Here is a 12802-nt window from a genome sequence, read left to right on the forward strand (position 1 = left end):
CCTCTGAGCCCAGTCACTTCCTTCTTACTGCCAGTAACGATTGTCAGAGCGATCTCAGACTTGTTAACTCAAGTGCTTCCCTCACTTGTTGTAAATAGTTGCAGTTAATTATTGTTAGTTTGAATTTTTCTCAAGTATGTTAGTGTTAGGGTTCTGGTTTTGTGTTCTTTGGGACTGTTTCTTTTCTTTCAGTACTACGCTTCATACTGGAATGATGCCTCGCTTCCCAGGCTTTAAGTCTTGCAGGACATATTCAAAGCCCATGCCAATCAGTAAATCTCATCCGACCTACCTGAAGTGTTTAGGTGAAGCCCACGTTAATGACAAGTGTCATTTGCAAGGGCTTCAAACCCCGCTTGAAAAAGGATAGAGCAGCGAGGCTTAAGTGCTTGCTTATGGAAGCAGTATTTGGACTCCTAGCCGAGTCATCTCATGGGAAGAGCATCCCAAGTATTTTAGTGTCAGTATGGAGTGCTCCAGCAGATGTTTTTGTCTCATTGATCCTGATCCCCGGTACTGAAGAAGAAACCCAGACAGTCTCGTTCATCAACCTTGGTATCGAAGCTAGAGGCAAGTGTGTGGCAGAGAGAGCCGCAGCAGAAGCCTCGCCTCCGAAGAGGGATTTGCTGCCTCCAGAGCCTGTGCCAAGGCTGTCAAGGCTGTCCTCTGAGAGGCGTTTAAGGAGCTAACAGTCGATGCTGCTCCCATCTACTCCAGAAGCATAAGCTGCCGCAAGAGACTTGCTTAGCCTCTCGGTACCAGTTTCATCAGCACTGGAAACCATCCAACCAGTTCCTGCTCCTGCAGCTCACCCCTTACTGCACCGAGAGCCCCCGGTACCACTTCCTCCCAAATCTGTTTTATCTAGAGGGAAACCTCACATAATTTTTCCGGTACTGCCATCCCCGGGTTCAGAATACCTTGCTCCAGTACTGTCTGCATCAGCGCCTCCATTATCATAAGCCTCTGACTCCTTGTTCACTGACATGGACGTGTGGGCACTTACCCTCCTTCAAGGTCATCGGGTCCATGGACAATGCAGCAGCCTCAGTGTTGGCCTTTTCCTAAGGGGCAATGGCCCTGATGAGGATGGGTTCTGGGTCCATACCAGAGACCACTCTGGGCTCCCTGGAGTGTCTCTCCTTTACCCAGGATCTCACTTCAACCATCTTGACAATCATGGGACGCTCATTGGACACAATGGCACTGGGAACATCATTCACAGATACCCGACGTTGAGTCAGGCACCAGGCGCCGTCAGCATTGATGTCCAGTACTATGACTGGTCACAGCCAAATAGGTCCTTCTTGAGTAGCTTTTCCACTATAGATTATGGCAGTGTTTCTCAAACTGGGATCGCCGCTTGTGTAGAGAGAGCCCCTGGCAGACCGGACCGGTTTGTTTACTTGCCCCGTCCGCAGGTCCGGCCGATCGCAGCTCCCACTGGCCGCGGTTCGCCGCTCCAGGCCAATGGGAGCTGCTGGAAGCGGCAGCCAGTATGTCCCTCGGCCTGCGCCGTTTCTAGCAGCTCCCATTGGCCTGCAGCGGCAAACCACGGCCAGTGGAGCCACGATCGGCCGGACCTGCGGACGGGGCAGGTAAACAAACCGGCCCAGCCTGCCAGGGGCTTTCCCTACACAAACGGCAACCCCAGTTTGAGAAACACTGGATTATGGAGTTGCCACCAGTTGCATCCTTGTCTTCGCACCAGACAAAGCTATTGATTCAATGAGAGATTCATCTCCTCTGGAAGACCACAGAGCCCACCAAGATCTCCTGAAAAGAGTGGCCTCAGTGCTTGGCATCCAGGCAGAAGAGGTACATGAGAGTTCTCACAAGTTGGTGGACATGCTAGTGTCTGGCACCCCAGTTAAGGTTTCTCTGCCAATCAATGAAGCAGTAATGGAGCCGGTCAAGACTCTTTTTTGGCTCCCACAGCAAAATGAGCTGAGAGAGAAGATACTTCCTTCCCTCTAAGGGGTATGAATGTTTTTACAGTCACTCCTCTTCAGATTCTCTTGTAATGGCAGCCACCAATGGGCGGGAAACACAGGGCCAAGCCCCCATCCCTAAGAGCGAGGACTCAAAAAGGCCTGACTTGTTTTGTCGCAAACTTCATTACTCGGGGGCCTGCGGCTAAGGATTGCATACCAACATGCGCTCCTGAGTTGATACAACTACATGGTCTGGGAGAACATTGCTAAATTCAAGAACAAATTACCAGAGGATTCCAAGCAAGAGTTCTCAGTAATGATGGAGGAGGGTAAACTGGTCACCTGCACTGCTTTCCTGGATCTAGTGCGGATTCGGTGGCTCGAACCATGGCATCATTGCTATGAAAAGGTGTTCATGTTTATAGTCTTCCGGACTACTTGCTGAAGTCCAACAGACCATATAGGACAGGGGTGGGCAAACTTTTTGGCCCGAGGGCCACATCTGGGTGGGGAAATTGCATGCAGGGCCATGAATGTAGGGCAGGGGGTTGGGGTGCAGGAGAGAGTGCGGGGTGTGGGAGGGGGTGCGGTGTGCAGGAAGGGGCTCAGGGCAGGGGGTTGCAGCAGAGGAAGAGTGCGGGGTATACAAAGGGGCTCAGGAAAGGGGGTTGGGGTGCAGGAGGGGGTGTGGAGTGTGGGAGAGGCCTCAGGGCAGGGGTGCAGGGAGGAGTGTGGGAAGGGGCTCAGGGCAGGTGTGTGTCAGGGGACTTAGGGCAGGGGGTTGGGGTGCGGCAGGGGGTGGAGTGCAGGAGGGATGCGGGGTGCGGCAGGGGGTTGGGGTGCTGGCAGGGTCTGGCAGGGAGCTCAGGGCAGGGGGTTGGGTGCAGGAGGGGTTTGGAATGTGGGCTCCAGCCTGGCGCCACTTACCTTGAGCGACTCCGGGGTGACAGCAGAGCGCACCTGAGCCAGGGCAGGCTCCCTCCCTGCCTGCCTGCCTGCCTTGTCCCCGCATCACTCCTGGAAGCAGCCGGCACCACATCCCTGCGGCCCCTGGCTCAAGTACCAATTGTCGACATTTGTAAAGGAGTGACTTGGTCTTCAATTCACATCTTCACTTTCATTACACCATTAGCTGTCACGCCAGAGACTATGCCAATTTCAGACGGGTGTTTTACAATCACTGTTCAGGTAGACTCTGAACACCCTTCCTTAGCTGTTTCTGGAGCATCACAGTGGAATTGACAAGTTCATTCAAAGAAGAAGAAAAGATTACCTACCTTCCTGTAACTGTTGTTCTTCAAGCTGTGTTGCACATGTCCATTCCACGACCCTCCCTCCTTCCCTTCTCTATTGGAGCACATCCAGTATGAAGGAACTGAAGGGGGTCAGAGGTGGCTCTGTGCTCTTATACCAGCTTGTAGTGGTAGGCAGCAACAGGGGGTGCTGGAGCCATCCCAACAGGTACCACTGAGGGGAAAATTATCTCAAACATCTGTGCATAAGGAATACACACACCTACAGTGGAATGGACATATGCAACATATCTTGAAGAACAACAGTAACAGAAAGGTAGATAGCTGTTTCTTCCATGGAGTGAACTGTTGAATCATTGAGCCTGCCCATAAAGAAATTACTGAAAAGCGATGTTAAACTTTTTTTTAGTGATTTTTATCGTGGTACTTACCACTGAGGATTTTTTAATAGCAAGTTTGAATAGAAGACTGTGGTTTTAGTTTTGCTGCAAATTTGTTTTATGGATTCTAAGCTTTATGTAAGGCAGCGGTTCTCAAACTGTGGGTCAGGAGTCGGGACCCCAAAGTGGGTTGCGACCCTCTTTGAATGGGGTTGCCAGGGCTGGCTTAAACTTGCTGGGGTCCAGGGCGGAAGCCCGAGCCTCAGTGCCCAGGGCCAAAGTCAAAGCCCGAGGGTTTCAGCCCTGGGTGGCAGGGCTTAGGTTGCAGGACCCCTGACTAGGGGCTGAAGCCCTTGAGCTTCAGCTTTGGTCCCCCTGCCCAGAGTGATGGGGCTCAGGCTTTTCCCCCCAGGTAGTGGGGCTTGGGCAGGCTCAAGCTTCAGTCCCCCCCTCCTGAGGTCATGAAGTAATTTTTGTTGTCAGAAGGGGGTCGTGGTGCAATGAAGTTAGAGAACCCCGGTATAAGGTAAACAGAATTATGGACAGTACTAATTATCTATATTAAAGAGTTTAGTCACTAAATAAAATGAAGTTCTTGTCCTCCGTGTAGGTTGCCTCATTTTCTCTGCAACTGGACAAATTGAAACAATATAGTGCTAGGGTACCCACAGTTTTCCAGGTATATACTTGGCATATACTTTGAAGTGAAACCTGTAATAAGACCCATCTCCAAGAAGGCAACTTATTTTCTGATCTGTAGGTGTGAGTGTCACTTCAAGACACACTATATACCAAAACAGACTTTTAGTACAAAGGAAAAAGACTTGCAAAGTACTTCTTTACAATTTTTTTCTGCACTGCTTGGTCAGACATTATTTCAATGGATGTTAGCCATACAGCATACGTTGTCCTGTGGACTACCTGATTGCCTCCTTGCTAGATTTAGCTTTAGAAGGAGTTATACAAACCTTGCGACTTCCTGTATTTTCTATACATAAAACATTCACATCTTTAAACATATTTTTGAAATTTCAGGTTCAAGTTATAAGAGCTTTTGGCATCTTGAAACGAGCAGCTGCTGAAGTAAATCAGGATTATGGTCTTGATCCGAAGATTGCTAATGCCATTATAAAGGCAGCAGATGAGGTAGGAGGAAAGTGTTCAAAACATCAGGACTATACATCAAATTATTTCAGTGTAAAATAGCTTTCCATAGGAACAGATGATTCTGAAAAAATGCATGGATTCCAAAGCCAGAAGGGACCACTGAGATAATCTAGCTTGACCTCCTGAATAACACAGGCCTCAGACATTCTCCAAAATAATTCCAATAATTCCCCCAAACTATCCAGTCTTGATTTTCAAATTGCCAGTGATGGAGAATCCACTATGACCCTTGGTAAATTGTTCCAATGGCTATTTACCCTCACAGTTAAAAATGTACACCTTATTTCCAGTCTGAATTTGTCTAGCTTCAACTTCTAGCCATTGGATAATGTTTTACCTTTGTGTGCTAGTCTGAAGAGCCCATTATCAAATATTTGTTCTGCGTGTAGGCACTTATAGACTGTAATCATCCTTAACCTTTGTTAAGATAAATAGATTAAGCTCCTTTAAAGCCTGTTTTCTAATCCTTTAATCATTCTTGTGGATCTGCTTTGAACCCTCTCCAATTTATCAACGTCTTTTGCTTCCTGAATTGATACGGTAAAGCATCAGTACTGGCAAATGGTTTTCTTCACAGGATTTGTGAAGCCACCTGACTGACAGAAAGGAGAAGCTTTAGTTAGCAAGTGACAGCTGATACCATGCTACTGATGTTGGGTCTATTGTTCACAGTATGCCTGATTCTTTCCCTATATAGGACCATATCACTAGGCCTTGAGGTTTCAGTGGAAGCAAGCAGCACAGGATCACTTGCAGTGGATCTGGATGACTGCTTTTCTGGCTTGATGCCAGTCTAGAGAACTAGAAACGACTTCCAAATGCCTCCTATCCAAATTATATGCTCAACCTGGAATGGGCGAGCCCATGTAGGGGGACTGCACACCCATAGATCTTGATCTCTCTAGAAACAACTGCATATCAGTATTTTGGAGATGATGGTCCTGAACATGCTAAGCACCACCTGTGACCCCAGGGGTGTGTTCAGTTCAAATGGACAGTCAGGCCCCCAAGAGTGAATCAATCCTGTGATGATAATCTCACTAATTTCTGAATTGGGTAGTAGCTGATCAAATTTTCCTTTAGTGGGGGATGCCCTGTTTGCTGCTAATCTTAACAAGCATCTGGGGAAGGAAGCTCTGATTGTATGGTTACAGAAATTAACACATTCTTATTTTTCTATAGGTATCTGAAGGTAAATTAAATGATCACTTTCCTTTGGTGGTGTGGCAAACTGGATCTGGAACACAGACCAACATGAATGTAAACGAAGTCATAAGCAATAGAGCCATTGAAATAATGGGAGGTAAACTTGGAAGCAAGGATCCAGTGCATCCTAATGATCATGTTAATAAAAGCCAGGTTATTATACACATTTTCAAATATTTTTGGGGGGTTGTTTTGCAAAAAGTAAACCTTTCAAGTTGTGGTTCTTACTATAAAAATCCAAACATTCTTCTGAGGTACTGTTTATTTTTATTTTTGTGTATTTGATACACAAATGGCTTGTTCGGGTCTGAAATTTTAGACCTCTTCTTTAAAGCTTTTATTGAATTAAGTGGTGAATTAGCTGGATGTTAAATTACTGCTTGTTTATACTTACAAAAACAGAATCCCTGCTCTGTACATTTTGTTTTTTCCTTGTATCCACTTTACCACCATATTCTGCACCACTGCACATTGTAGAATTTGCTCAGGATTAATGTTCTGCGCAGAATTTATTTTTTTCCTGCAGAATTGGTGCTGCAGAGCTGCTGGCCACCACTAGACCCAGCAGATCCCGGCTCCCCAGCTCACAATGCACCAGTGCAGGAGGCGCAGGTGGGCTGCGGTTCCCAGGTTTGCTGGTCCCGCTCGGTCACATGGTGTAGCTGGGCCCCCTCCCTGTGTGGCAGCTGCCAAAGCCCACGAGCTGCGCCCTGCGGGGAGAGCCAGAAGCAACAGCTGGGAGTTGCAGGGGGGGGTGGGGGGGCCTGCTGCTTTCTGGGAGGGGAGACTGAGGGTAAGGGGGAGGCCTGCTGCGGGGTGGGTGTGACTTGAGCTGTTCCAGGAACAGTTGAACCTTTATATCATCCCCCCAACTAACAGCAGGTACAGGTCGTCTCTGCCCAGTGGGACAGTAACTAAGCTGTATGGAGCAGAGCCTGCAGCTGGCCTCTGGAGAGGAGGGGGTGCGGGTATCTAGCCCTGCGGCTGGGCTCTGGAGGGGAGGAGAGTGTGGGTGTCTGGGCCGGGTGGTCCCGTGCAGCCCCCTCCAGCACTCCCCAAATACCCCCCCCCCCCCAGTACACACATCCCTCCAGCACCCTCCAACTGTACCTCCCACCCAGCTCCCTTCCCACCCCAACCGCCAGTGTCCTCTGTTCGGGAACTTGAAATATGGTAATCCTACAGGGGCAGGGGGAAAAAAAAAGAGAATCGACTAAAAGAACAGAGGGGCAGTTTTTTCCCCCAAGATGTGCCTAGCTGGCATGTGTGACACCCCCAGACTGAGGTGCCTGACAAAAGCATGACAGATAAACAGAAACTGGGTTGTTGCAGAGGTTTCTTTAACTCTTTACTTTTGGGGGAATCTTTTTTGTTGTCCATATTGTTAGACATATTTGCTGATAGGTGTTTTGAAATTAATTACCAAAATAATTGAAACTGGTGTCTTTTGTAGTCTTTTGACAAAATATGCAGAATTTTTCAGAATTTTAAAATATTGTGCATTTTTTTTATTTTTGGCGTAGAATTGCCCTAGGAGTAATATTCAAAGTTTCTGTGTCATACCTGATTTCAAGCAAGGATAAACTCTGTTGGGCAAATGTTAGTTTGACTTGTCTACACTTAGGGACCAACAGCAGTGCGGTTACCTAGATTGCTAGCCACCAATGGCTCAGTCAGGGCTAATTCCAAGTATAGGCAATCTGAAGTGATCTTCTCTTTGGCAGTCCCAGTAGAGAAGGACTGGAAGGGAATGGAAAATAAACTATTCATATCCCTTAGGTCTAGGGTTGAGCTGTTGTACGTGTTGCATCTTTTCTGTTGATTATAGATATAGGGCTTGAACTTCCAGGGTTGTCAAATTTTGTGAGCTTTCACATGCAGCTATGCTTGAATAATGATTACTAGCAGTCAAGTTGCTAGCTATTTTGCAGTTGCAGATGAAATAAACTCTTAAGTCTATAGGTCAGTAATTTGATGTCACTCATGCTTTGTCTCTGCACATTAGGTTAAATTCCTTGGCCATCAAAAAGTTGTCCCTTTTTCAGTTGCTGTGGTGGGTGTAGCTAAGCTATCTCCTTTGAGAGTTAAATATAATAGTGTAATGGATTGACAAAAATGATCAAAGTGTTGCTGTCTTATGGATTTTGTTTGTTTGTTTATAATATTTCTTCTCCCTGTAAGTTCTTACATTGGGGTTTGACAGCTGCTGCAGTAGAAGAGTCTAACTGTAGACTTATAACAGTCAACTGTATGTAGATATTATGGAGCTCCATTATATGGTACTTTCTCTCCATTCTTATACTTTGGAGCAATGAAATAATTTAACAGTGTTGACATTTGACCTATAGTAGTTGACATCTGTGTTAGAAGCAGTGAAAGGAATGGGTCAGTTCATACCTCAGAGCTATTTTAGGCCATCTGCACACTGAAGCTGCTTTGGTTACACTTTGTTTCCCATTTTGAAGGTTTTCTTGACAATGGTTGCAGCTAGAGACTCCTTTTAAATGAAAGCTGATACTCAGGAGAACAACTGAGTGGTGTGTCTGTTGCCTCTTTCCCCAATGAACTAGTTCTGCAGGTACACCCCATGCTTTGGGAAACACAGTCTTGTCGTAAGAATACAGATGGGTTATTTTAAAAGTCACTGATATTATTTTTAATCAGTTCATTGCACTTTTTACATCTTTTCTTCTATACTAGTATAAACTACTACAGTAATTCTTTCCATTTCTCAATTAACTTTTATTTGTGAACCATATTTAATAGCCACTTAATACTTTTTGCACTTCTTCCTTTTTTTAAGAAGGAACTTCTTGGATGGTCTTGTGGTTAAGGCATAGGACTGAGATTTGGGAGGTCTGGGTTCTTTCTTGTCACAGGTTGACTTTTTTGACCTTAGACACATCACTTAATTTCTCTGTACCCCAGTTCCTCATGTGTAAATGAGGTTACTACTTTCTGACCTCACAGAGGTTTTGAAGGTAAATCCACTAAAGTGTAAACCAACTATATGAGCCACTCAGGTACTATAATGAACATTAAAGAAAAGCCTGTAAATAATAAGACTTGAACTTCCTTCACAGAGCTCAAATGATACGTTCCCAACAGCAATGCATATTGCTGCTGCACAAGAGGTTAATGAAGTGTTGTTACCTGGACTACAGAAGCTACAAGATGCACTTGAAGCAAAATCCAAAGAATTTTCCCAAATCATAAAAATAGGGCGCACTCATACACAGGATGCTGTTCCACTTACTCTTGGGCAGGTATAAAACACTAAGCAATATAACCTTGTACAAAAATGTTATCCACTTGTTTGGAGCATTGTTGTAAATTAATGGAGGTAATTGTTAATTTTGATCATGGCACAAATTTGCTCAGCAATTGAAGACAAAGTATTGAAGGTCAACAGAACCTTGGTTCGCAATATTTTATTATAGGTTCATATTTACTGAAAATTTAATGCACAACATTTCTTGGGTGTTTTGCATGCAGAGCTTCAAGAATTTTCCTTGACCGGTGTGTGTTCTTTTAACCAGTAGATTTAAAGGAAAAAAATCACTTTGAGTAGACTATATCAAGACTGCACAAGTAAACGTAAAATATATTTAAAATGATGAAAGTAGACTGACATTTGAGTATTACATATGCTTCTCTTTCTTTTCAGCCAGATGACCAACATTATTGAAGGAGTTTGGTGGCTGGATAACTCATTAATGCAAATGTAACACTATCTGCAAATATTCAAACTGAAAACAATAGTACAAATCTTTTTCTAATATTTATGGTGGTAATATGTTCAGACAAGTGATTTTTTTTCTGTTGATGGTATCCCCTTATGGGAACAATGTCAAGCTAAAAATTGTGTTAGCAGTTATTTCTATTGCAGTGGGATCCAAAAGGTCCAGTCAGATTTAGGCCTTATTCTATAAATTCATAGAAAGACTGTTCCTACCCTGTATACTTTCAAAGGCTGAGACTTTGTCTACATACAAAGGTTGTTAGTTTAAATGTGTTTTTGAACCAATTTAGTTAAAGCTCTGCAAACCTCTGTATGGATGCTCCTTACTGGTTCAAGAATGGCTTATATTGATCTAGTTTAATTTGGTAAAGAATTGATTGATTATAAATTGAGATCTAAACTAGGTTTAAATCTACATGACTGTCCTCACAGGTTTTGCCCTGGCTGAAATAATTTTTTAAACCATTTTCAGTTAAACTGATTCAACTTCGTGTGGCAACAAGTCCTAAAACTCCCTGATCTTGCAATCCATACCTGTGTGGAATATGCTGACTCATTGCACTCTCTGAGTTGATTGCAAGATCAGGGCCCATGATAAGCAACCTCAAAAAGGTGAAAGGAGAAGGAAAGAGACGATCTATATACAGATATATGCTGGTTGGAGCTCCACATTTAGGTGCAGAACTATTTCCAGTACATGAGCAGTCTGTTAACCTACTCTGTTTCATAGTCAAATTGGATAGAGACTAGTGCTTAAAAGTTATTTTTAAATAAAAGTGTTACGTGATGTTAAATTACAAAATACCAATTCTGGTCACTAATTCTTGGTTTTCTCTCTTCTTTTTTTTTTTTTCCTTTCAAAGGAATTCAGTGCTTATGTGCAACAAATTAAATATGGTGTGGCTAGGATTAAATCAGCCATGCCAAGAGTCTATGAGCTGGCAGCTGGTGGCACTGCAGTTGGTACAGGATTAAATACCAGGATTGGTTTTGCTGAGAAGGTTGCTGCTAAAGTGTCTTCACTGACAGGTAAGGATAACCTAAAAGAAGAGTATCAGAGGGGTAGCCGTGTTAGTCTGAATCTGTAAAAAGCAACAGAGGGTCCTGTGGCACAGGACCCTCTGTTGCTTTCTAAAAGAAGAGATTCTTCTTCAAGTGATTGCATATGTGCATTCCATTCTTGGTGTCTGTGCACCCAGCAATATGGCTGTCAAAAACTTTTTCCCCTCAGCAGTACCCATTGGGTGGCTCGAGTTCCCCCTTTTGCCGTGTGCCACTGCATGCAGGTGTAGAGGGCAGAGCCACCACAGCCCCCCTCATTTTCTTCTTACTGCCCAGAATGGTCATTGGAACCCTGTTCAAGACCAGAATAGTTTTTTCTCTCTCTCTCAGCTTTTGTGTATAGTAGTGTATGTCATATAGTTAATAAATTTTAGTGGTTTAAAAAAAATTCAGACTGACTGTTTTTCCCCATCTGAGGATTTTTTTTCTGCATATGATACCCAGGTAACCAGGATTCAAGCCATGTGCTTCTTGCTTAAGGCCTATGCTAGTGAGTGAGCCTCACAATAGCTGCCTGAGGTGCTTGGGTGAAGCACACGTTAAAGGGCAGTGCCACATTTTCAAGGAGTTCTAGCCTAGAATGAAGAAGGATGGGGAGGCGAAGCTGAAATTCCTGCTGATGGAGGCAGCACTCAGGCTACTGTCAGACCTGTCCCGATTTGACTCTGTTGTGAGTGCTACAGCTTTGGTGAGAAGCATACTTCCAACTTTAGTTGTATCCTGGCACCAATCTCCCTCACTCATACTGAGGAACAAATATGAGACTTCCAAAGAAGCCCTGGTTGGGTCAAGGTCTTCACCTTCTAAGTCTGCTATGGTGGGCAAGAAGGTATTGAGTAGAGCGCACCTAAAACCTCCTCCAAATCAGTGCCTAGGTTGATGCAGTTGGCTCTGGTGCCACAGAGAGCACTATAAAGCCTGGTACCAGAAGTGGCACTGTCATCATCTTCCACACCCCAGGAGACTGTTTCAGTGCTGAATACCCTGGAGGCATTTGCGGCGGCAAAGAATCTGCTCTGCTTCTGAGTGCTGGTGTCACCATCATCCCAGGAGTGGGATCTCTCAGCACTGTTGTCCTATCTGGAACCAGTAGTTCAACCTTTGGTACTGCAGCTGCCTGCTTCCCACATAGGTGGCCCTTTGGTACCATCCAAGGGGAAAGCCACAATGATGACAATGCTGCACCAGTCTCTGGCACGCACTGGATCAGCTCCTCCGTGATCAAAGGGAAAGGAAGTCTTTGTCACTGGATTTGGAGGTGAGATTGTATGTCTCACAAGCCAGAAGCAGGACCTCCAGTCTCCTCACAGATCCTCTCTTCCTACTGAAGGGTCGCAGCAGTAAGCTGGAACTGCCATGTGAATGTGGCCAGGTCAGTGGCCATCTTGAAACCCTTAGGGGTTTTTCCCACCTTCCAGATCTTTCCTTCACCATGCATATTCAGTCCCCTCATCTAGAAGGACAGAGTCTGTACACCAGAGGGCTCTGTCTAGAGTCAGTACTGGGACAAGTACCGAGCATCAAGAAGTCATCACAGAGCCAGAGCAACAGCCTATAGAAGAGATTCTAGTACCTCCAGTCTAGGCTTCCTCTTTGTTCTCTCCAGACAAAGCTTTTCTGTCAGGCAACTTCTCCTCCTCCTGATGATTTTAAAGTTTATCAGGAGCTGTTGAAGAGCATGGCTGCAGACTTGGGTGTACAGGCTGAGGAGGTCAGGGAGAGTCGTCACATTGCCTGGTTGGCATTTTATCATCTGTTGGTCCCTCCAGGGTGGCTCTGCCAATTAATGAGGCAATGCTAAAGCCTATAAAGGCTCTGTGAGAGACTCCATCTTCATTGCATCCCACCTCAAAAAGGGCAGAAAGAAAATATTATATACCCTCCACAGGTCTTGAATACCTTTATACTCACTCACTACTGGGCTCATTAGTTGTGACAGCAGCTAATGAGAGAGAGCAATAAGGGCACCAGTCTACCATCCCCAAATCAAAAAATGCTAAAAGGCTGGACTTATTTGGCAGAAAGATTTATTTGACAGGTTTTACGGCTGTGTATTGG

The 12802-nt window shown here is 45.0% G+C and overlaps 1 protein-coding gene across 1 annotated transcript in view; it reads left to right on the forward strand.

Moving 5' to 3' along the window:
* The window catches only part of FH (fumarate hydratase), a 40700-nt gene that overhangs the window by 11837 nt on the left and 16061 nt on the right, over positions 1–12802 (forward strand). Inside the window, exons 3-6 of the mRNA XM_054018728.1 lie at positions 4603–4713; positions 5917–6093; positions 9024–9206; positions 10546–10711. Of these exons, the coding sequence (XP_053874703.1) occupies positions 4603–4713; positions 5917–6093; positions 9024–9206; positions 10546–10711 (637 nt within the window). The remainder of the gene's footprint in view (positions 1–4602; positions 4714–5916; positions 6094–9023; positions 9207–10545; positions 10712–12802) is intronic.

The sequence above is a fragment of the Malaclemys terrapin genome, chromosome 2 (genome assembly GCF_027887155.1).
Source record: "Malaclemys terrapin pileata isolate rMalTer1 chromosome 2, rMalTer1.hap1, whole genome shotgun sequence".
NCBI classification, from domain to species: domain Eukaryota; kingdom Metazoa; phylum Chordata; order Testudines; family Emydidae; genus Malaclemys; species Malaclemys terrapin.